General features: G+C 40.0%; 1 protein-coding gene across 1 annotated transcript in view; it reads left to right on the top strand.

Moving 5' to 3' along the window:
• Positions 1-22,818, top strand: part of TACC2 (transforming acidic coiled-coil containing protein 2) — a 202,077-nt gene extending 179,259 nt beyond the window's left edge. Inside the window, exons 18-24 of the mRNA XM_084846024.1 lie at positions 4,452-4,595; positions 6,490-6,566; positions 9,866-9,909; positions 18,740-18,900; positions 19,984-20,090; positions 20,939-21,059; positions 22,310-22,818. Coding sequence (XP_084702150.1) covers positions 4,452-4,595; positions 6,490-6,566; positions 9,866-9,909; positions 18,740-18,900; positions 19,984-20,090; positions 20,939-21,059; positions 22,310-22,375 — 720 coding nt within the window. The 3' untranslated portion in view covers positions 22,376-22,818. The remainder of the gene's footprint in view (positions 1-4,451; positions 4,596-6,489; positions 6,567-9,865; positions 9,910-18,739; positions 18,901-19,983; positions 20,091-20,938; positions 21,060-22,309) is intronic.
• The last annotated feature ends 1,582 nt before the right edge of the window (positions 22,819-24,400 follow it).

Below are 24,400 nucleotides of genomic sequence, written 5' to 3'. Positions count from 1 at the left end.
GCTATCATCTTTAGTGGGAACAAAAGTGGGCTGTAGCTTGGGCAGGGGTTGAACACTTATGCCTTTGTAACTGTGATAGGCTGCAGAAGCATGCTTCTCACACGCATGAGTTTGTGGGTGATCAGTGCTGTGAATTAAAGTTCTGATCAAGCACAAACTACACATTTGGGGAGTTGATCAGATGGACTAACATGATTTGCACAGGATGCAGAGCTACTTTTGTGCCAGACTAGTGGTAGGTCTAAAGTCCACAATAAGAAAGACCACTTCTTTAATTGGAATGGAGTGTGGAAAAACCCTGATCATTCAGTGCTGCTTTACTGGTCTAATGGTTAGGGATGGACAAATCAGCCCATTTTTGGCCATGTCAGTTTTCCATGTGTTCATAAGACCATTAGTCCCATTTCCACATTAATTGGCAATGTTTTTTTTAATCTGCACAAAAATTACACATTTTATATTCAATTTTTCCTAAAATACACATTTTATATACGTTATCATACAATGTGCCTTTTAATATGCATTTTATTATAAGATATGAATTTTATATGCATTTTGGTACACTGTTAAATGTATTTAAAAATGTATTTTGGTACACTGTTAAAATGGAAAACTTCACAAAATTCAGAGAAGTGCAAAATTAGAAGAACTGTGTTCCAATCTGCACACTAGTTCAGGAAGTGCAAATCAGATCAGATAACTTCCAGACACAGACCAAAGAAAATCCTCAACCATCCCTACTAGCAGTATTGCACAGTAATGGTTGTTTTGTACAGTTCAGGAAGTGAACTAGAATTGCCATTGTCAGGTTCTATCTTCTCAAATTATTTAGCCCTAAATAGCACTGCTGGATTTTATCAAGTATATGTCATGTGTATCTTTTATATTCTCTCAGTCGTGGTGCAAGAAAAGTGGCCAGTGGAAAATAAATGTGTTTGCTTCCCAAAGAACAAAAGTAAGAGTTGAATTCCTTTAATTCTATACACATAAAATAACCCAGCCAACCTCAAAGGTTCTCTTGATATCCTTTTGTACATAGTCGTTGGTAGAACTTCTGGCTTGTAGTTTCCCAGTTAAACTGACCTTGCCTGGCTTTAGATCAATATTTGTTTGCTTATGTGGTTCATAACCACTGTTAATTATTGTGAATTAATCTTGGACAACTGTGTAACTAATAGAAAAAATAAGCTCGGTTTTTTCCAATTAGATTTGTGACATGAATTACCCAATACGTGTTGTGATCATGTTCTTATAAAGCTATGTCAACACCAGCATTTTTTCTTGTGACCTGTGATTATGTTACAGAACTGTACTTAGATTACTGCTCTACAGTGCTGTTAATGATAATAAGATTAGTACTGAAAAGAAACGTGAACTGTAACAGTGGCTGCTTTATAGGCTGTGGATGAATACAGATGAACATTGATCACATGGCAACTTAGCACAATGTACATGTAACTACTTAGACAATCATCTGAATTCTCCTGCCAAGTAGTGAAGGTAACTTTACTACAGTTCCATAGCTAACCAGTAATTGGAGAAGCAGGAGAGTGGAAGATTCTCCTTAGCACTCTAGAGGGCAATATAGATGACAACCTTAGGTTACAGGCACACCATGGCAAGTTACTACTTAGTAAATAGTCATCTCATCTGTATCCATTCTTCGGTTCAGTATTAGGCAAGATTAGAGTTTTCTCAATGTGTTAGGTAGCTAATAGATTTACAGAGATAATACACTTCTATGGTAGTATAATTTGTTGTTGTTGTTCAGTCTAAAATCATGTGCTTCATTCAGATTTTCTTTATGTAGTGGTTCTAAACTAGCTTAACTGGCCCATCAGGGTTTATCTACTTGCAAGTTAGTGTAAACGTGAATATAATGGCACCATTACTATTGGCCTTAACTTTCCTTGTAGTCAGTGGAAGAAGCTTATCACTGGGGTGCTCTAGTAGTCATCCCACATTTTATAAATGAAGCAGTAAGAATATTTTATACCCTGTTCTTGAAAAATTTTCAGAAACGTGCATGTCTGCATGCTGGATCAAGCCAATTGCTTCCTTATTTCTTTTTAGGATTCTGTTTTCTAGAATAAGAATTCCAGTATGATCGGGGGGGGGGGGGACTTGTCTAAATGCTCTTGTTGTTTCTTCACCTTTAGCATAGATTTATGGTGTTTTTTCTGGTTATTGTCCAAAAGTACACTAGTCTTAATTAAGTAATATATTATGATGTGGCATATCCTTAGCTGTATGTTGAAGAAGGGGGTGCGCACGCATGCGCACATACGTGTGAACAAATCAGAGGTGGAGTAGTAGTGATGTTTTTGTAACTTAGACTTGCTTCTTCTTTCAAACAACAGAATATACTTTTTATGCAAAAGTGTAGACAATCTTGTGCATCCACCACATTGACATCAGGACAGAAAGCATGACACTACATTTTTGGGGTCCTTAGTCCAGAAGCAGTACAGGAGCAGTAACTTATCATATGCCCCTTACATTGGGTTTAAGTATGTAAGAAATTTCTTGTATTCTGTCACCTTCGTATTCAATCTCTGGATTTTTAACAGGACGGTATAGGACAAATGGAAGATTCATGACAAGTTGGGCAATCTCAGCTTCTAGTAGTCAGGAGGAAAAGTCTATCAATGGTTACTAGCCCTGATGGCTATGTGCTGCCCCCAGTACTAGAGGCAGTGAGCCTATGTGCACCAGCTGCTGGGAAACATGGGTAGAAGGATGCTGTTACACACGTGCCCTACTTGTGGGTTCCTGGTTGACAGATGCTTGGCCTCGGTGTGAACAGAATGCTGGACTAGATGGACCCTTGGTCTGATCCAGCATGGCTCTTCCTATGTTCTTAGAAGCACTGAGACAACCTGGTGGTCAGCATTGTATCCTTGGGCTATCTTAGCCAATGGCTTTTGATGTGATTGACTATATTTATTTTGAAACTTGTCCAACTCTTGGCTTATACAACATTGCAGGCACCCTTTAGCAAAATCCTAAATATTGCCAAACAAATGTCCTTACACTAATTACAATCTTGCCACTATTTTCATCTGGAGAAGCTGGAAAATATGAAGATGATACATAGTTAGGATGAACAGTGGGGGAAAGACTGGATGACTTTGCTTGTGTTTCTAACTCAGGGGTGGGCAATTTGTGGTCCTTCAGATGTTTTGATGTGCAACTCCCATCAGCCCTCACCATTGTTTATGCTGGCCAGGGCTGATGGGAGTTGTAGGCCAAAATATCTGGAGGGCCACATATTGCCCACCCCTTCTCTAACTCTACGTCCACATGCAGGAGCATTTCATTCAATTTTCACTGCATCTGTTCTTCCACTGCCTTGCTTTTTTTTAAACTGACACTCCTAGTGCATGATTCAGCAGATGCCAGACTGTGGGCATTTCTACACCAGCCTAAAATCCTGAATTTAAAACAGGACTTTCTGCTTCTGTTTTAAATGCAGGATAACAACCGACTCCCTTTACATGTGCTTCCTTACCCCCCGCCCTTATCTGTGTTTTCCATTATCTGTCATTGATCTCACACCGCTTTGCCGCTTTAACTCTTTTGACGGAGGAAACTGAAGCAGAACACAACAGGATAATTTGATAGCTCATTATCTGCGATCTATTTAAAAATGGAACAAGGGGCATTTAATGCAGGAGGGTCACAGCAGGGTCACTGTGTCATGTAAAGAGCCCGCAAACTTCCATGAAGGATCAATCTCAATCGCAGGATAAAAGCCCGGTGTGAAGGAGCACTGTGTCCTGTGTGAGGCCCTGCTGCATTTTACTTGCCATGAAGCTGGAGGGTTGATAGCAAGATCAGCCCCTTGGGTGAGGTGTAGGGTATATCAACAGAAGAGGGCTCAAGCACCTGGATGGACAGGTAGGCATAAACCATGTCCTCTCCCTCTAACAGTATTAGGACAAGATACCGAGGTCTCCATTTGACTATAGTGAGTAGAGCTTGGCTGGCACACATGTTTAGATGTTGAAGTATTTTTAAACCTGGTTGTAGTCCACTCAGAAATATCAGAATGCCCAGTAGTGTCTGTATTGCTCTCCGTGTGACACGTGTTACTCCAGAACTGTTAAACTATTACTAGTGACTTCATCAGAAACGAGCACGCTTAAAAAAAAAAAAAAAAAACTATGAGAGAAAAATGCATACAGCATGGCTGCTTTTGCTGCTGCTGCAGTTCTCTCTGGATCTCTGCCTTCTGTGTGTTGTTCAATAATAGTTTTTAAACAGTACTATACACTTTCCAAGTTCCATTCACATCTGTATGCTACCATCAAAAGCATATACAGATTAAGATTTTCCATTCATCATAACTCCACATTTCCTCATTGTTTGATTCTTTTCCCCACTCACCTTAAAATTGTTAATTGAAATATTGCTAATTGTCACTTTCTTTTTTCTTTTTTAATGAACAGAGGGACCCTACTATCTCCGCTGATGTTTCCATCTCTAAAAGTGCGCTGTACTCCCGGATAAGCAGCTCAGAGGGAGAAAATACCTCAGGATTGCTTTACCAGCAGCAAGGCTTGGATTCTGCCTTGAGAGTAGCCAGAGAGGAGGTAATCACAACATTAAATAAGAAAGTTCTCCCTTTTTATTAGTAGGCTTTCATAAATGTAGCTGCTCTGAGGTCTGCTTGCTCCATTTAAGAAAAAATGTATATAAAAATGAATACATTATGATGTTGCAATTATGGGTGAGTACAGATCTGGGCCAGAACAACAATAGCTAGTCACCTCTTAACTACGTTTGGTAGGGAAAGTTTGAGGGACCATTTTCTCTCCTGTTAAGCATGAGTATTGCCTCACCACCCTTAACCATAGTTGAGCAAATCCTGGCGTACCCCTAATCCAGCATTTTACACCTTAAGTGTGGCTCAGAGACATCTAGCATTAGGTTTGCACTGGCCCCTCAGTTGTATACCTTCTTGCAATCAGTGTAATAGAAAACTGGCCCCTTCCACACAAAAAATGATGTTGTGCAGACCATACCATCTACTACTGACGATAATTATTTGCTGAGGAAAATCTTGCTCAATTGAGATATGTATTATGGATCTCTGTTCTGTTTAGCCAGTAGAGAAACACATATGTCCATTAGTTAATTGAATTTATGTGCTTAGAAGCCTGTGGTCAGATTTTGGCAAGGCACATAGCGCGAGGCTTGCTGTCAAGGGCTCCTTGGAGGGCTGTCAGTCTAATCCAGTAGCCAAGTCCAGACACAGACAAAGGGATTCTTTTCAAAGCTTTATTCTTCTTTTATAACTTAACAGCTCTACAGGTAGCAACTAGATCTGAGCAGCAGCATCCCTATGCCCTAAGTTAGAACAGTTGGTCCCCGTTTGAAGGGCAGTTACTGGCAGACCCCTGAATATAAGGACTAGGGAGAATCCCTCCCCTTTTCCCTTGGATCCTCTGGGCGCAACCGTTCTTTGAGCGCGAACCATTTGGCGCCGCTCTCTGCGTCTGCGCTGCGCATCCCCCCCAGTCTGCTATCTGTGCTGAGTCACTCCCTGGACTGCTTTCTAAACTAGGAATGTGGGTGGGAGGAATCTCCGTCAGCTGTTGGTTCTGGGAAAAAAGGAGCGCACTCCTCTCCCGAAGGAGCGACTGCTCTTCCTCAGCATCAGAACTACTCTGGGATTCTATGGGCTCAGTGTCCACCCTGACACTTGCATGAGTGTTACACATGTAGAAGAGAGGTTATGAGCATAGATTTTAGCCATTTTCCTGATCCTGTGTTATATAGCTTTTGAACAAGGTAACTAGAAAATTCAGTTTTTCTAGACTAGGGTAGCATTGTACATATGCCAAATTAGCTAGAATGTAGTCCAAACAAAGACACTACCATGGCCCAGCCCTCTCTTCTACATCTGCAACATTGGTGAAAGATCACTTTCCAATCTCTGTAACAATTCAATGGGGGTGTTCAGACAATTGGATAGGGAGAAAAAGCCATGGTGGCTTCTCCCACCCCCGACGCATGTTGTGCATGTGATGCCATTTACATAATTACCCCTGCTGCAGCGTGGGTTGGTGTGTCGTCCTAACACAGCATGCAATGCAGCGGGGGTGACTTTGTACCCACCCTACAACCTCTACTGCATGTCGTGGGTTGTAGGGTAGGTACGAAGACACCCCTGCCATGCGCTGGGTCAGATGACACGCCAACCTGTAAATAATGGTAACGTGCAGAGCGGGGGGAGAATTCACAATAACTTCTTCTCTTTACATGATCATCTGAATCCAGTCAATGTCTCCGGTAAAACCTGGATATGGATTTGGCATTCTATTTTTGGTTAGCCTTAACTTGTTTTAGAATAGCAGAAGTGGAAGTGCCAAGGCATTTTGATTTAATAATCTTGCCCTGCTCTAATGACACTCATTAGGATATTAATGTATCCAAATACTTTGTACGTTTAAGATAAACTGATTCTTTCTCTTTTGTTAACAGATTGTAGCTAAGGAAAGAGAGATATCGGAATGGAAAGAGAAATATGAGGAGAGTAGGAGAGAAGTCCTGGAAATGAGGTGTGTTTAATTCCGTCTGTACCAACACTTCCAAAATTAAATTGCTATTTCAACATAGCCATCTGTATCCAACATAGCATTTATATATTGCTGCTCTTCAGAATTGTTAATGTGGTTGTGTCTCCTTTTAACTTTTTGCATTGGACCTTTAGTAATGTTGAGACAGCCAGCAAAATTTCTAAAACACAGCTGAATCATATTGAGACCCTAAAAGGACAGAATTGGCTTTGCACTGATTTTTTTTTGCCGGGGATTGTTTGCAATCTTGGCTGTTGGAATTACCCAGAAATATGCTAGTAATCTTCACTTATACAAAATATGCCTAAGCTGGGGGTGAATTCAAAACAGTCCAAGGAAGGCTGCATCTACCATCTGGATAGGTATTGTCTTGAGAGTTGCACTGTTGTGATGGTCAGATCACTAACCGATTTGGGCAGAAGCAGGGAAACCTTTGGCAGGCAAGGTCTGCATTACCCCAGGATGTATGAGAATTTTGTTTTTGCTTGCAAAACATGCAAGCATTCTCTGTTCGAAGCCCCAAACGCAATTGCGTGTCCGCCAAAAATGTTCACAAATTGCCAGACATGTGCTCAAGTTTGATGTGAGCAACTTTCCCAGTTCGATTTTGTGCAGATCCGGGGAAATTTGCACAAATTTCACATTCGATCACTGCTCGATTTGTACAATTTTCCCATTCACACAGAGTGAGCAGCGATCACAAATGCAAACAGGATTTGGGCACAAGACGGGTGGTGAGATGACATTCAGAGAATCCCAGCGATCTCAAACATCATTCATTCACCTATCTCTAACATTAGCTTTGTTGAACCCTGTCAGGGTCTGCTTTCCAAGAGTCGTTGGGGCCAAAGCCCAAAGTGGGTAGAGTTAAGGATATCACTGTTTGTTCTATATACAACAACACCTCTGCAGGAGTAGAGTGGGGGTCGTTAGGCTGGGATACCGTCAAAGTCATAAAGATCCAGATAGATTCCAGAATGGTCTGAGGGATACTGCAAGAGATGGTCAAGGCAGATCCATTGAAACCCTTGTTGCACAGTGGGTTGGATGGTGGATGAAGGCATACCACTGAGCCCATTTGCAGCTCTATAAGGGTCAGCAGTAGTGGGATGACCATGTGCTCCTATGCACACCTAGTTGACCAAGAGAGGGTTGATGACTCTGCCAAAGCTGATCATCACCCAAGTGGGAGTAATTGGGGCCTGAATCTACCTCCTCTACTATTAAGTGGATAGAAAGAGATCTGGGAACTAAGCGCTTGATATAGTGGTGAAATTGAGGCTGAAAAATATTAGCTCATTCAATGTTAAAAACAGTCTGTGGCATTTGATTAAAGATTAAAGCGTTACGGATGGTTTCTATGTGAAATAACTTTGGGACTTTGTGAAAGCCAAATGAGTCATTCCTGCCAACTCAAAATTGCTTTTCTAGCCCCTTTTGCAAACTTTAAAAACTGACTCAGTAATGATCAATGGAGCCAAAAGGTAGCTGTACTTTTAGTTAATGCAGAATTGTGCTGCTGATGCCAGAGCTCTTGCCTGGTTTGGAACAAAAGCCATCAACAAACAAGTTCAATTGAAGTTGCCTCAGTTGTTATTGCTATGACATCGGTCCAGGTTCGCCTCTCACGGCCTGATCAGAGGTTGTTCACAGAAAGCAGAAGCCACTCACTGGCAGCACATGTCCCCACGAATAGTGGGTTAAATGACTTAAACCCATGATTTGCTGCCATGTTGTGTGAACTCGGTCCCATAATGTCAGTGCCATTGCTGAAGAGACCCTACCCCATATAAACATCTAGCATACCTCAGACAGAAAGGTACATTGAGCAGGGCCTCCAAGGCAGATCTTAACATGTGGATAGTTTCATAAGGAAGATGGCCATCCTTCAAGTGGATGCCTTGCAATGGAGCTTGCACCAAATCTCTCATGGATTGTGCCCTGTAGCTTTTTCATTCTTTTATAGGATGCCTTTTATAGGATTTTTCATTTAAGCTCACATCACCTTCCACTGAAAGGTCTTTATCACCTTTTGTTAATCTAGAAAAGTTAATATGGAAAAGTTGGGGTTACTTTATTTTATTATAAGAAACTGTCTTATTTGGCTTTATCATCAGACTCTGAAACTATCTTCAGGGAAAAATTATGTATGTATGTATGTATGCAAGGTACTACTTGCATGCTACTTTGGATATTCACTTTGCAAATTGTGACTCATCACTCAAATGCTATGGATCAAGGCTAGTCACATTTCATTAACCTGGTTTCACTCTGGAAAGACATAGTTCAGCTGCTTAAATCACTTTTAATCTGCTTATTCTAGCAAGCCTCTTTTTGAGAACAGATTCAAAATGGGACGTGAGTGTGTGTTTTTAAAGTGAGGGCAAAGTTTTCACACTGTCATTTTGCTTGACACGTTTATAACTATTTCATAAAACTGGACCATGCATTGATTTGTCATTGTATCAAAGATTATTTTTGTATTTCTCCAAATAAGAATGCAATAGCTAGTCATTTTTAATATACAGGATTGGGCATATGAAGTGGCAAATCATTATTATTCTCCCCACTCCCCCCTGCTTTCTGACCAAGTCAACTCAGTTTTCCAATTGTAAGAATTCACCAGTTCTGCATATGGTGGAATAGCAAAAGGACACAATCTGCCTTCGACTGAAGTCATTGACAAAACCTTCACTGATTTTTAATAGACTTGGATCAGTCTCAGAAAGCATCTTAAAATTATGAAGTCTTTGATGCATCATCATTGCAGACCTTTAACTGTACTTTGTTCAGAAGTCTTGTAGTGTTAAGACATGTGGAGTTCCAAGGGGCTGGTAGGCATGCCTTCTCCCCATGGTGATGATGCTTACAAAAATAATTTCAACAAAAAATTAATTTGTAAAATGCTTCCAGATTTGGATAAGTACAAGTAATCCCATATTGTAGGCCTGATAGACCTGTAGCCAATGGACGCTTGATTTAAAACTCTTATTGTATGGAAGTGGGAGATCTGTTTAGCACAAGGCAGGCCGCAATACCTGGGTGACAGATTGCATGTTCTAGAGGAGGGGCATGAGTTTAACAACCCCCCAGATACTACAGGTGGGCTGTGTTATGTATGAATTAAGCTTTATTTGAATATTGCCATGTTGAAACTCAACTGTATTTGTCTCATTAAATTTTTTGAAGCTATTTAGTAAGTCTTTGACGGAAGAGATGCCACTGTAAAAATTAACTGGTAGATACATGTTCATTGTCTTTTCTTCTGTTCCCTTTTATAGGAAAATTGTTTCGGAGTATGAGAAGACAATTGCTCAGATGATAGGTAGGTGCTGTTGTCATGAAATACAGATTTTTCTGTTTGCAGTCTGATAAGAGAAGTATAGAAACATATTTACAGTTGGGTTCCACTTCTGATCTTAACTGCACTTGTCTTCAGCTTTCACTTCAAAAACCAGTAAGAATTGTGATGGTATCTTAGGGGGACAGATGCTACTGATCAGTCCTGGAAAACTGATGAAACTAAGATGTGAAGCATTCAGAAAAATGTGTCTTTGATTTTGTACAGACAACCAAGGAGTCATTGTTACATTTTTAGATGGTTCTTTTATCTTCTAACATAACTCTTATCAGAATAACACAGTTCTCGGCATAATTACTAATGCCAGTGGGTGATTTTATTACTTCTCCATGGACAATCTATGAAAGTACTCTAACAATAATTTATTAGTACAACTCCCAGCTCACAAATTATTAGGTACTGGAGTGTTAGCAACTGGCAATCTGATCCTGAGCACTTTGACCACAATCCAGGGCACAATACAAGTAGCTGTGTGTGCACAATACAGCATTTGACTCCTTTGCATAATGGCACTGCTTCAGTCTTCGGAATTTCAAAAGTAGTTTGTTATGCAATGCACAAAGCTGCTTTTAACAGAGAGGTCAGAAGCCCTACTGCACACATGCAACGCCTTGTGCATGCCTAAAGGGACTGTTACCATTCACTTGAAAGCTGGTTTAATTGATTACAGTAGAATTTATTTCCAAAGAAATGTGCACAGTTACCACAGCTGAGCTGTGTAGTATGTGAGTTGAATCAGCATAGGATTGCAGTCAATCATATTATGAGATTGCAAATAAAAAGCAATGGAGAGACAAGAGGACAACTGAGTAGGTAATTTCACCCTGCAAAAAATATCCTGAACAATTTTTCCAATTTGTCTTCAGTCACCCGTGAAAGGGCCCTTTCTAACTGACTGCAAGTCAGTATTTTCAGGTCTAAATGATTGTAAGTCGGTATTGTGTCTTCAGATACCTATATAAATATTTTGCAAATAAAATCTTAAATCTGGAAATATTGCAGAATGGTTAGATGTTGTAGGTATTTCTAAACTAATCACATTAGTATGCTAAGCTTCTTTGGGGGACTCTGTTCCAAACTAGCTTGGCCGTTAGTTATCAGCTTATTGTAAGATATCAAAACTTTGTGGATCAGTACTGGCCTGATGGAATAAACCTGTCTACCACCACTTTGAAATGCACTAGAGTGCTTTATAGCATTGAAGGCCTGCTTCTAGTAGGACCTTAACTAATTTTATTAATCAGGCATATACCCTATGAACACTTGTGATCTATAAATTAGTTCATCATTAAAGAGCTATTGGGATAGGATTATCAACATCTTGAAATGTATTATTTAAGTGTAAAAAAAAAAAAAAGCTTCTCATCTGCCTCATTTGAAATTCAAGGACTGGTTGACCAAGGCCTTGTAAAGAAGCATGACTTTGAAGGGTTCAAAGTATTTATCATGATGTTAGAAGCTGTGTAACTTTGGCTCTTTTATATGTACCCCAATTATAAGATACAAGTAACTTTGCGAATGCAAAATTATTTGCAAAGCCCTCTGGTGAATCCAGTGTTAATCTGGATTTTGTAGACTCATGGGATCCTACTAACAGTGCAATTCAGTGTGTGTGTGTGTGTGCGCGCGTCCGCGCGTGTTTGATGTTACATATGTGTGTGTGTCTTGATGCTTTTACCTGGCTTGTTTCTTTTATTTGTATTTATTTCTCCTTGGTCAAAGTCATTCAGCACCAGCTAGTTTCCGATATGTACGACACACGTGTTCTGGTTCTGATGACAAGGGTGATGCACAGGAAAGGGAACTGCTTAAAAATTGCCCAGAGTAGATTAAGTTTCCCCAAATTAAGGTGTACAAAAAATGTGCCTTCACCATTTCTGCTTAACTTTTATTACTTTATATATTCCCCAGTTTCCTCCCTTCACATAAATGAGCCTCCAGATGCAAAGCAACAGTTTGATGCAGTGTAGTGTTCATTTTATCTGTTTGTTACACTTGTACCCCACTCTTCCTCCAAAGAACTCAGAGCGCCTGAGGTATGATTCTCAGGTGGTCTCCTAAAAAGGCACTGCTCGTGGCCAAGCCCACTTAACTTTAGCAGAGGAATTTGATCATATGGTTTCAGACCATTCTTTGGGCATTGTGTCATCTTTGATGCTGACTGTTGGAATTATGGCAGTGGTAACAATTCACTGCAGATGTGACTTTAGGATAAGGAGTTTACTATCTCCCCATCTTATTTAAGTCTTTTCTAACTCAAGAGCTTTGAATCTTGATTTTTGTTGCGATTAGCTTTGGGAGAATCTATACAATTTCTCCACCAGGACAACTGAATCTATACTCAGCCCGTCCCCTCTCGAGCCCTCTCACATAGGAGCTTCCATATGAAGGATTTGCATGTGTGACAGAGGGAAGAGATATGCGCCTGCAGTGTGAAAAGGACTGGCCAATTCTATACATGGCTGAACTGGGACATAATCTGCATGGAAAGGTCCCTGAGAGTCTGCATAGTCATTTGCCCTAGATGTATGTATAGGAGAAAACAAATCTCTATAAAAATTGATGCCAGTGTCACTTCTACTAGTGTACAGACTGTATCCTCTGTCTGTATGAGTTACCTGAGTAGGACCAGTGCAGGATGAGGAAAGGCATCTATCTATCTATCTATCTATCTATCTATCTATCTATCTATCTCATGGAGGACAGAGATGCATTGGCACATATTCAGTGTTGCTTTGATCTTCAGAAAGTGGCTTGCAGGGTCTGGGTTGCCAGTCCTACAGTGGCTTCAGGACTCATGCCCAGGATTCCGAATTGTGCTTTATTTGGTTCTTCCTTTAAAAGTTCAGTTAGGATGGCATAAATGTTTCTGTGGCAGGATGCCTACATGTCAACTGCAGGATTTTACATTCCAATTATTGGGTGTGTGGTGGTGTTGGGGGAAGAAATGTTATATATGTTTGTGGTTTCTGTGTAATCCTCACACACGTAACTCTCTCTGTTACCTGGTTTAGATATGCAGCAGGATCATTTGGTGTGTGTATGGGTATTGACTGTGTGCCACACAAATGATAGAATTACAAGTATTGGTATCCTGCAGGAAAAAGAAAAGAAAAGCAGCTTAGTCTCTCAGAATGGTTTCCCACTTATAGCTTGGAGAGACCCTTCTGAACTCTTCATGAGTCTGTGAAATAATGTGTTTTACTAATCCCTTTTGATAGAATAATAATGAACTGGGAGAAATAGTCATGCGAAGGCTTTAAAGAAGCATCTTAACCAGTGCAAAATTCAGTACTGCAACTCTTGCCACTAGCTGCAATGTCAGTGCGGAAATGTTTGCTATCTTGTAAAGATTTGCATAGATGCTGGGAGCGAACACTCAGTCTGACTGTGTTTTTGTGTAGCTCTTGGTATCCTTTGGCATGTACCTTTCAGATGTTGTCTGTCTACATGGAATTTCCTTTGTTAAATCCCTTCACCTTTCCTCATCCTCTGCCTCTACTGCATGTTTGTGTGCATTACAAAATTAAATTGTGTTCCTGCAGCTTTATGTTTGCCATATTGTAGCTTAGGGTGCCATTCATTGACAGAAACATATTAAACAAGTATAGGAAGATAGTAAATATTGCAAAGTAAAATACAAGACCTATTCTGAAAGCAAACACTCGGTCCACAGATTATGTGAGCTGTCTTTGAATGGCTCCCAGGACCCTTGTACTGACCATTTTGTCAGCGTAAATTGTCAGCATTCCCATTTTTCATACTTCCCACTGCCTCCTTGTTGAGCCATTCATTCATATGTTAGCTTATCCTTACATTTGACAGCCAAAACCAAATCCATCCATTCAAGATTATTATGCTGTTGAACTCCCCCATCATGCAGTTAAAGGAATATTGTGCTGTCTGCTTTACAGATTGTTGCATTTACATTTTTTCTGCTTTCTTGATAAAGTCCCTGATTTTTCTATTTTGCTTCCATTTTTGTTGCTTCTTGTTCTTTGCTTGCAAATCCAAAACAAAGGCAAGCCTGGTAAGTAATGCTTTTGCCAACTCTGGCACCTGCATATTGCAATTTTTCTTTTGCTTTTATTCTGTGTATTTGCTGTACCCTCACAGGAATACAAGACGGTGATAACCAATACATTTTGAAAGGATTGGCAGATTTCTGATAGTAACATTCATTGTCCCTTTTTACCTCAAGAATAGGGTGTAGCAACAATATTATTTCATTACCAGCTGACTGAATTTCAGTGGTTTCCACAGTATTTGTAGTGCCAATAGTGAATCAAAAAATATAGACAAATTTTTTCCTTCACTCAGGGACAATTTCACACGATCTTCTTAGCCACCTTACACACTCATTTTAAGAGGATGAAACCCATGTAATACTCTACTTCAGGTCCTATGAGCCAATTGTCATATCCCACAGTGAGATGCACAAGGTTCAGTTGTGGGGACAACTAATTTATTTCACTGTAGGGAAGATGTAGAGATTCTGGATGTCCCTCCAGATGTGTGAAAAAAGTTGCACAAGTCACCATGCATGCATCCATTTTTATCACTTTGGCATGATGTCCAAAGCTGCTTATCGTGATGGCTTGGGGAATTTTGTTGTTGTTGTTTTTGCACCAGAAACAACAACACAAGATCAAATATTTGGAGTTGATTATGAAAAATGAGAAAAATAACTGAAGACTGCAATACATTTGGGGGTTTTGAGGGGCAATTATGAACAAATAGTAATGGAGATATATGTTGAGAGGGCAGAAACCACTGAATAAAACAAATGGTTTTCAGGAGTTGATTTTTAAACCCGCTTTACAATTTCATTGATAGGAAAAGTCCAGTGTACGGTTAAAGAAGGGGAAACAGCATCAAAACTCTGGCAGATTTTTAATACTAACAAAAGATCTAATGCTTTTGTTAGTACAAAAGAAAGATTAGAGACCAAGATGTATAAATCCTGATGCATACATCCTCCTGTTCAGAAAACAAAAACAAAATACAGACTGGAATCCAAAATGTGGCTTGCTGGCGCTCCATTTGCACATGGGGGCTTGGCAACTCTTCACAAAGGTGGAGGGCTCTTTGGAGTGACATCCCATGAGGCACAAGGGATACTGCTAGAAGGAAACGTACAAGACTTTAGGATGGACATCATATTTACTGGCAGCTTATAAACAGATGAGCACATTTACAGAATGACTTTTGTTTGTAGGACAGTTGCTCAGTAACTCCCTGCTGACTGCAGCCACTTGGCCTAGAAGTGGAGCTTTTCTAGTTTTCCTTGTTGTTTGTCCCTCATATCCCCCTCAGGCCCCATTTTAGTATAGCTGTTCTTGAGAATCCTTGAGAGCTTGGAATAGATCATCCCGGATATCTCCACCAGTAATCTGCTGCTGGCACATTTACCAAAGACCTCCCCACAAAGATTTAGGAGAAGAAATCTCTCTCTCTTTCTTTCTCTCCTTATTTTATTTGATAGTGTAAATATAAAATCCATGTTTGATTATGTGGATTTGTTAATGGTTTGTATTGCTGTTAGCTGCCCTGTGACTTTTTAAAAGCACATGATGGGATATAAATTGAAAAGCAATCATTTAAGTAAATAACATGCTCAGTATAACATCTAAGCTTAGGTCAATATCATTACTGAAAAGTTTCTAGTATATGACATTATTAGGCGTGATTCCATGCCAATTATTCAATGACTTCCAAACCTCATGTGGAAAATTAAGTTACAATTAATCAACCTCTACAGATATAAAAATCCAGGTAACATGCTCTGCATCTCACACCTGTCTCTAGCAGTTATTGTGTAAAATGAAATTAATGGATGGTGGCATCTCGAAGCCTGCTGTTTACTAGTCCTTGCACAAGTAAATATTATTATTTTGTTGTATGCAGTATAAACTGGTACTTAATTTTTGCCCATTGTGTTGGGCTGTGTAGAAATAGACAGCTGGAAAAGTGCTTTTGCAAGCGTGTTCTGTAGCTATAGTTCAAAATATGCAATAGAGGTTAGGCTTTTTATCCTCCTCTATCAAGGACTGCTCTCCTGATCAAATAAATGCTTTAATATAAAGAGTGAGTTTAAAGTAATAGAAAAAAAAATACATGGTTTTAAATTATATATGAGGAAAATGCTTCTGAATCTGCATTCTTGTTGTCTGTCACACTTGAGAGCAAGTCCTGTTGAACTCAGTGGGGCTTGCTTTAAGGTAAACCTGCCCAGGATCAGGTTGTAAAAAATTCCACATTTAACATTGTCACACAGAATTTGGATCTTCAGCCTTAGTTTCTTAGAGTGGAATCAGACATTAGAGCGAACATTGAAAAGAGGATGAATGAGTTACTTCCTCATGCTTTCTTCTTCTTTTTTTAGTTTTCACGTAATGTCTGAAGTGATGACTTCAGAATTTCTACCACAGGGAAATGTGCATATTCTAACTGTGTATCTAGACAACACATTTCGTTAGAGGACATGTGCAAGTTGAAGCTTGGGACATTACGTTGGGAGCCTGGCACTCGTATGTAATGTCTGATAGAAAACTCCAGAGGGGAACAGGCACATGTTTTGGATGCAGAGACAGATTGGGTATGTCCTCCACAAGTAGTAAAAAAGCACCACCAGCAAGCCGCATGTCACTTTGTTTTATTAGTCTTAAGAAATAATTAGAAAATAGCTGACTTTCACTTTCAGTATCTTTATTGACTTTAAATTGTGCTTAGAGCGGCATTAATAAGAACATAATTCTTTGATTCAACATATAATTTCACCTGCTTCATGTTATGTGTTAATGGTGTACTAACAGTTTTACATGTGCACATGACAGTGTAATGAATGTACACAATGATCCTGTTTGCCAGTAGATGTGTTTATATAGAGAAACCCATCAGAGAACTGTGGTTTGCTACAGCTTCCAGACAAGCATACACTTGTAGGGGAAAACACATCTTTGTAATGTGTCAAGTTGCCTTAATTATTTATTTATTGCCGGTATTGCAGTTGTATCCTGAAAGGTGGCATATATATAATTTGTTCCAAGGCAGCTTACAAGTGACATCACAATAATAACATCACAATAACAAATAAAAACCCATCAGGATGCTTCCCACGGGGAAGATAGCAGTAGATGGCCCTGTGGGCAGGGGAGGGGAAAGTCCACCCGAAACCAGAGCAGATGTTTGTTGTTATCTCATCTGTCTCCCTCTCTTTCCTGGATCCTCCCACACAACTGTTGATGGTAGATGGCCCCCGGGGGGGGGGGGGTCCAGCTGGAGCAGGCCCTGAAGTAGGCCACTTAACACATCACCAAAAAAGAGGACACCAATTTGCGTAACATTTGCATATGCTAATTCATAAGTATAGCTGCACATTTAGAAATAATTATAATTTAAACAGAAATGCAATACAGATAGAAATACAATGCATCCCAGCATAGCGGTGAGCATACTGCTATCCAGGTGCTAACTATTGATGGGCAACTCCAAGAGCGCTGCTCTCATTCCTGCTGGTTCTTTATCTTTAAGCTGCGCTTGTACTGGGCAGGTCTTCAAAGAGAGGACACCTTCAAATAGAGGACAGAAGGACACCTGGTCACCCTAACCTGAAGTCTTCTTTGCCTGCCTGCTTTCCCCTCTCTCCTGCAGTCCTTCCCTCAGAGCTTTTGATGGTAGATGGCCCTGTTTGGGGCAATGGGGAAGGAGACCTTTTACAACAGAATGATTACGGTGTTTGGAGCATTTCAGTTTAGGAAAAGGCAAGTAATGCAGGACGTTATAGAGGTGTATATAATTATGTATGGTGTGGAGAACGTGAATAGGGAGAACTTTTTCTCCCTCTCTCATAATACTAGAATTCAGGGCCATCCAGTGAAGCTGAATGGTGGGAGATTTGGGACAGATAAAAGGAAGGACTTCTTCACACAGTGCGTAGTTAAACTTGGGGATTTGCTGCAACAAGACATAGTGATAGCTTTAAAAGGGTGATAGTTTTAGACAACTCCATGGAGGATAAGGCTATCAATAACAACTAGTCATGATGGCTATATACTGCATCCAGTCTTAAAGACAGTACACTTCTGAACACCAGTAATTGGAAACAGCAATGGGAGAGGACTTTTGCCCTTATCCCCTGTTTGTGGCCTCCCATAGGCATCTGGTTGGCCACTGTGGGAAACACATACGCTGTGGGAAATGCATGCTGGACTAGATAGACCTTTAGTCTGATCCAGCAGAGCTTTTATGATGTTCTTCTGATAGTTGTGTATAGACTTTTCTACTCTGTTTGTAGTTTGAGGTGCTTTTGATTTGAGGAGCCACTTTTTAAAATGGAATATTTCCTGCATTTACCACTTCCATGAACTTAGGTGACTCTACATTCACCTGCTGTAGTGCCAAGTTTTCTGACTCATGCTGACTTAAGGTGAGCTCATTTTTCATCAATAGGAATCTTAATTTTGCCAAATTAATAACTGCATTGCATTAATTAATCAGGTGTCTGGCAATGGCTGAAGCACTGGCAGAAAGGAGGGTGATTCCCATGCATAAGCTTTTCATTTGCGTTTAGTATAGAGATGTGCTAAATTTGTTTTCTTCATCATAAAAACAAAATGAATAAATAGAACTCTGGCTAAACAAAATTAACTACGCAGGGTTATGTCCCCTCTATCATGCTTTTGCAGGATCTCTCATCTTAATGTTCAGTATCCTAAATAAGGCACACTACAAGACACTTATTAAAAATGTTCAGTGTTCTTACCAGAGCCCCTTCTATAATTGTCTCCCACAGAGGATGAGCAGAGAGAAAAATCCATGTCCCATCACACAGTCCAGCAGCTGATTATAGAAAAAGAGCAAGCATTAGCAGACCTGAACTCTGTGGAAAAATCACTAGCAGATCTCTTCAGAAGATATGAAAAAATGAAAGAAGTTCTTGAAGGATTTAGGAAGGTAAGTCACTGTGAAGAAACACTTATTTCCTTGTGCCTTACTGAAGAGTGCCACATGCACTAAGGTGTGCATATGGAACTCTTGCACCCAGAGCTTCTATATTCATTTCAATAGAGGGCCTGATTGACACAATCACATTGTTGTGTGCAGATCAGATTCCTCCATTTAAAGGCTGGAGACACACTTGAGGGTGCCGGAGTTTCTGGAGTTCATCAGTGCTCAGGCTCCCTTTTTCACCAAAATGTTGTCTTTATTTATGAAACACTTGGAGGTATAACACATATGCTCATTTGTCAGGACTGAAGCCTGCAGTAGTGTTTGACCTGGTAACTTGAGGGATGTCAGGGTGGAGTAACCTTATGTGCTATCACCCAGCTCTAGTCAAAGTAGTTAACTATAGTAAGACCAGTCAAGACAACCTCCTTAAACCAATAGACCAGAGTGGGTTAGGACTCTCAAAGTGCCAAATGTGGCCACAGGCCCGAAAAGGTTGCCTGCCCCAGGATTAGGTAATATTCCCTGACCACTATAAAAGATGCTGGGTTAGGTTTGCTTGCTAGGTGAGCAACCAACACACTCCATCCCCAACTGGATTTGGTTCTGAAACCATTTTGGGCTATTCTTTCTGAAACAAAAGACGTTTCCCTGAAAAAGATCTTCTGTACCACTCAAAACAACTCTCTTAACTAGGATTTTTATCCATTCAGTGTGTTTTCAAAGCAATCCTAGAAGAACACATGGATGTGCATGCTGAAGTTCTGAAGTATTTTCTGCAGAATGTAGCTTTTGGAAAGAAAAAGAAAGAAAGAGAGAGAGAGAGAGAGAGAGAGAAAGCCAGCCAGCCAGCCAGCCTAGACTGCACTGCAACTTGAAGAATACCTTTAAAGAAAGAATACCTAGCCTGCACTGCACTTAAATGAGTTGTGTTAACCATACGTTGAACTCTAGTTGAACTATCTGTTTTCTGTGCTTTTGGGACAGTGATATGTCATTTGAAACAGACTGAATTTGAACAGGAAATACAAAAATGCTGTAAACTCATTCATGGCTCTTCTATTAAATCTCCTTATTCTTTCCATTAAGAATGAAGAAGTATTAAAGAAATGTGCACAAGAATATTTATCTCGAGTAAAGAAAGAAGAGCAAAGATACCAAGCCCTCAAAATTCATGCAGAGGAAAAACTGGACAGGTATTTTACCAGTGCCTGGGAGAGATCCTGACATTTCAGCTGAAGGCTTTAGTCTTAATTCTTTGTGGAACTCAAATTCTTTAGTCTTTGCTGCTATCAGAGGTTCCTCAAGGTTGCTGAGAAAAGCAGGTTGCATGACCTGCATAAACTTTGCCCATTAAGCTAATTTGCACATATTTGTCTAATTTGCATGATTTATTTTGCTAGTCATGAGCAGAGAGCTGCATAGACCACTGAATCTCTGGGAATCCAGCTCAGCCCTCCTTGATGCTGCTCTCCATCTAAGGGGTCACCAGCATTGCCTACATCAGTGGTGGGGAAACTGTGGCCCTTCAGATGTTGTTGGACTGCAACTCCCATCAGCCCTAGCCAGCATAGCCAATGATGAGGGATGCTGGGAGTTGCAGTGCAACAATATCAGGAGGGCCATATGTTCCCCTACCCCTGACTTACATGCTTGAAAGGAGTATTTTCACAGCCTCGAAACCTGCTTTTAAAAAATTAATTCTGATGATTCTGTGAAGGTCTAGTTCCACATCTAATACCAAATTCTGTACTCGCATGGTATGACTGTGGAAACATGATATACCCACAGCCCCACTTTACAATGCTTGTATCATGAGTCACAATAATGCAAGCATATATTTTTCACAGTTACAAATGCTGTGGGTGAAACGTTATCTTCTCCTAGCACCTTGAAGCTCTCAAGTCCAACTTTTCCAAGGGCATGTTTCAAGCAGGCAAATTGCTCGGCTAGCACTCCTCGACATTTTTTAATGTTTTCAGTAGGCACCAAAAGCAAGACAAACTCTCCTTGGCATTCACTCTAGCGACCTCTGTTTCCACAGAGCCAATGCTGAAATTGCACAAGTCCGTGGCAAAGCTCAGCAAGAACAAGCAGCTTACCAAGCCAGTCTCCGTAAAGAGCAGCTGAAAGTGGATGCATTGGAAAGAACACTGGAACAAAAGGTAACCCACTGTAAATTGATTTATAAATCTGCTTGTAGAAGGAAGGGACCATTGTGTTTGGTGTCTGTGAATCCTAAGTTAGATGTGGCAGCTACTTGCCTAAACAAATCCAGAACAGAATTCTGATTCATTCCTTAACTATCCATTCAGACTCCTTCTGAAGTAAATTGAAGTCACATCTCATGATGCAACAGTCAAGAGCACTCTAGCATAAGTACTATAAGTGCTGCAGGGTTTGATCATTGTAAATTTTGGAATGATGTAGCCAACAGTCAGTTCTGGATGAGATTTACAGTTCATTGGATCACACCATGTAGAGTTTATCACACTTTTCTGTGAACTGTCATATGTACCATGTATGCCTGCAACACATAATGCGACAGGACTCCCTGGAACACCAAGTTGGTGAATCTGGAAGAGTTACCATCTCCTGGTTTCATATGAAATGTGGTGTGTGTGTGTGTGTGTGTGTGTGTGTGTTATGAATATTGTGTGAAGGTTGACGGTCATAGCTTCCCTGTGGTGGCTGCTCCACACAGTGGCCATGACAGTTGCACTGCATAGACAGGGTTGCATCCAGACTTAGCCATACTTAGACCCATTCAAATGAACATTAAGTCCCACTAATTTCAAGTCCTATGACTAAGTCGGGATCCAGCCCATAGGATATAACTTTATTTATCAAAATAGCTACTCTACGTAGATCTCATTTTCTAGAGACGGAGCTGAGCAAAATTAATAATTGGCTAGAAACATGTGGAGTTCTTCCTTTGTATAAAAACTGATAAAGCTACAGGCTATGTTCTCAGCTTCACAGATAGAGCCAAAGCTGCCCCACTTGTCATTGCCTCCTCTGAACTGGCTTGGATCTTTAAGAAAAGATTAAAGTGTACAGTGGTATCAAAAATGATGGAAGATGCTGAGTGTACTCACACCAATCAGATCCACATAAAGTCTCTTGGAGGACTGAAGAGTCACACTGATACCACTGATAGCTGTGACTGCTTCAGTATTGGCAATACGGTTGGGTCCCAACACCATTACAAGCAGATGGATGGTACCCTGCTTTCAGTGCTGGAACTATGTCCCCAATACTATCAACTGGTCTATTGGTGCAGTAGCTCAAGCTTTTTTGACTTCTTGTTGTGTTATAACCTAAAAGAGATGCGGTAAAATGATACTCACTCAAAATGTAAGCACAGGTTTGCACTAACAAATGTTTACCCTCTTTGCTGTGTATTCTCTTTTAGAATAAAGAAATAGAAGAGTTGACAAAGATTTGTGATGAACTGATTGCCAAAATGGGGAAAAGCTAACTTTTACCCAAAATCCTGGATTTCAACCTTGAGTGCAATATGACCACTGGCACACTGATGTCCACACTTTGATGTGAACAGGATCTGTTTTCACTTTTTTGTATGCACTACTGTATTTTTCTTTCTTGATAATGTTGATTTGATTGTATGCAGTACTAAGAAGACTATCAAAATTCCTTGCTATTGTTCGCAATTTTTTTCCTAGTATAATTCATAGCAAGTTGATCTCAAAAGTTCCTGTATCAGGGAGATTTGTCAAGTTCTTTAATAAATTACAATTACTCATCCTAGCCTTCCCTTTGTACATGAGTTCCCATGTTGGATGTCTTTTTTTGGATTTAATATAAATGTGTATTACTTGCATGGGGACTCTTGCCTTAAGGAGTGTACATTTGATCTGCATTTGCTGATTTGTAAAATAAAATGAAAACTTGAAAAATTAATGTATTTGCGCCTTCAATTCTTTATTGTAAATAAATGATCCCTTCCAACTTGGAAATAACTACTGCTTCATTTTACTACTTTGGTGAATGCTTTTCATTAAATTGTAGATCCGTGTTGGAGTGCTGCCACCTGCTTAAGGCTGGGTATGTGTCATCAAAACTCTTCATAACTTCAAGAGATGAATTTTATTCCAAAAAGAAGCAGCTCCAGTCTCTGGCCACTAAGTAGTATCACTAGCCCTGCATCTTCTGTGCTTTGCCAATTAGCCATTGTTATAATGACTACTAAAGTTTGTCTTGTCTTACTAGTTATTTGCCTTCTAGAATTCTGTAGGGGCATTTTCACAAGCAACTTCAAAATTGTGACGGTTATAATTTAGATCACCACTGTTCCACCTCACTCCCCTATTTTCACAAGTGAGGCTACTATTACTGTAAGGTCACCGTACTCCCTTCCAGCTCCTGTGGGGTAATTACTATGGTGGTGAGCTTCGTAGATGAGTGGGCTTTGGAATCTGAGTATTCCATGTTCAAGTCCAAAACTGTTGCCACTACACACAAGGGCTCTGTTTCTCAAAGTACCGCTAGAGTGTAGCTAGATTACTCTTAATTTTGATGATCAGGAGATATTGTTCCAGTACTCCTGATCCATACAATTCTGATGTGGGATGTTTCAATCTCTACTGCTTCATACAGCTACTAGGAAGAGTAGGCAACTTGTGGTCCTTCATATGATGTTGGACTGCAACTCCCATCAGCCCTAACCAACATAACCAATGATGGGGGATGATGGAATTTGCAGTCCAACAACATCTATCCATCCCTGGCTTATATGGACCATTATGAATAGTACTGTCCCAGTCTGAATGGACAGGTGATCTGGTTGCTTCCCTTGCTCCCTTCTCTACACTACAGCACCCAAAAGAATACATGAAAGGCTACCATGTGAAATAGTCTTCCTCTTTAATAGCTGTTTTTTGTTGTTGTGTAGTACTTCAAACTTGGATATTTTAAACACTTTTAAAGATTCTGTTTTTAATGTATTTGTTTTAACCAAGTTTTTATTTTTAAACTTTGTTTCATATTATTGTTAGCTGCCTTGAATGCCATTTTCTTAGTGGAATGATGGGGCATAAATGGGATGAATGAATGAATAATGCCTAGGCTGCCCACTCCTAGTAATTGTGGAGTGCAGAGAGGGGGAAGCTGAAGAAATTCTTCATGAGACAAAGAAGTAAAAGGTGAGGTAGACGTCGAACCCTTCAGCTTATTTCAAAGAAGGCAATAAAGTACATGATGAACTTTAAAATCTGGGGTAGTCCTATTCATCACAGTGGAGCTACTTTTTTTTTTTTAACGAGGTTTAAAAAAATTAACAACAAAGTATCCAACTGAATGCATGTGGGGAGATCCTGCTGAAATGAGGCTTGAGCACTTGGCACTTTGTAGGATTAAGGCCCATGTGCTTAATCTGAAATACTTTAAGTCTGTCTATACTCCCATAAGATACTCCTTGATGTCAAATAGTTTCCATTAAGTGATGTATCTGTTTTTTGAGACAAAAATATTTAGATGAGTATTA

Source organism: Heloderma suspectum, chromosome 3 (genome assembly GCF_057233095.1).
Source record: "Heloderma suspectum isolate Gila_16-S chromosome 3, 16-S_ref, whole genome shotgun sequence".
Classification (NCBI taxonomy): Eukaryota; Metazoa; Chordata; class Lepidosauria; order Squamata; family Helodermatidae; genus Heloderma; species Heloderma suspectum.
The sequence above is the reverse complement of the archived record's forward strand: the minus strand, read 5'-3'. Positions and strand labels throughout refer to the sequence as shown.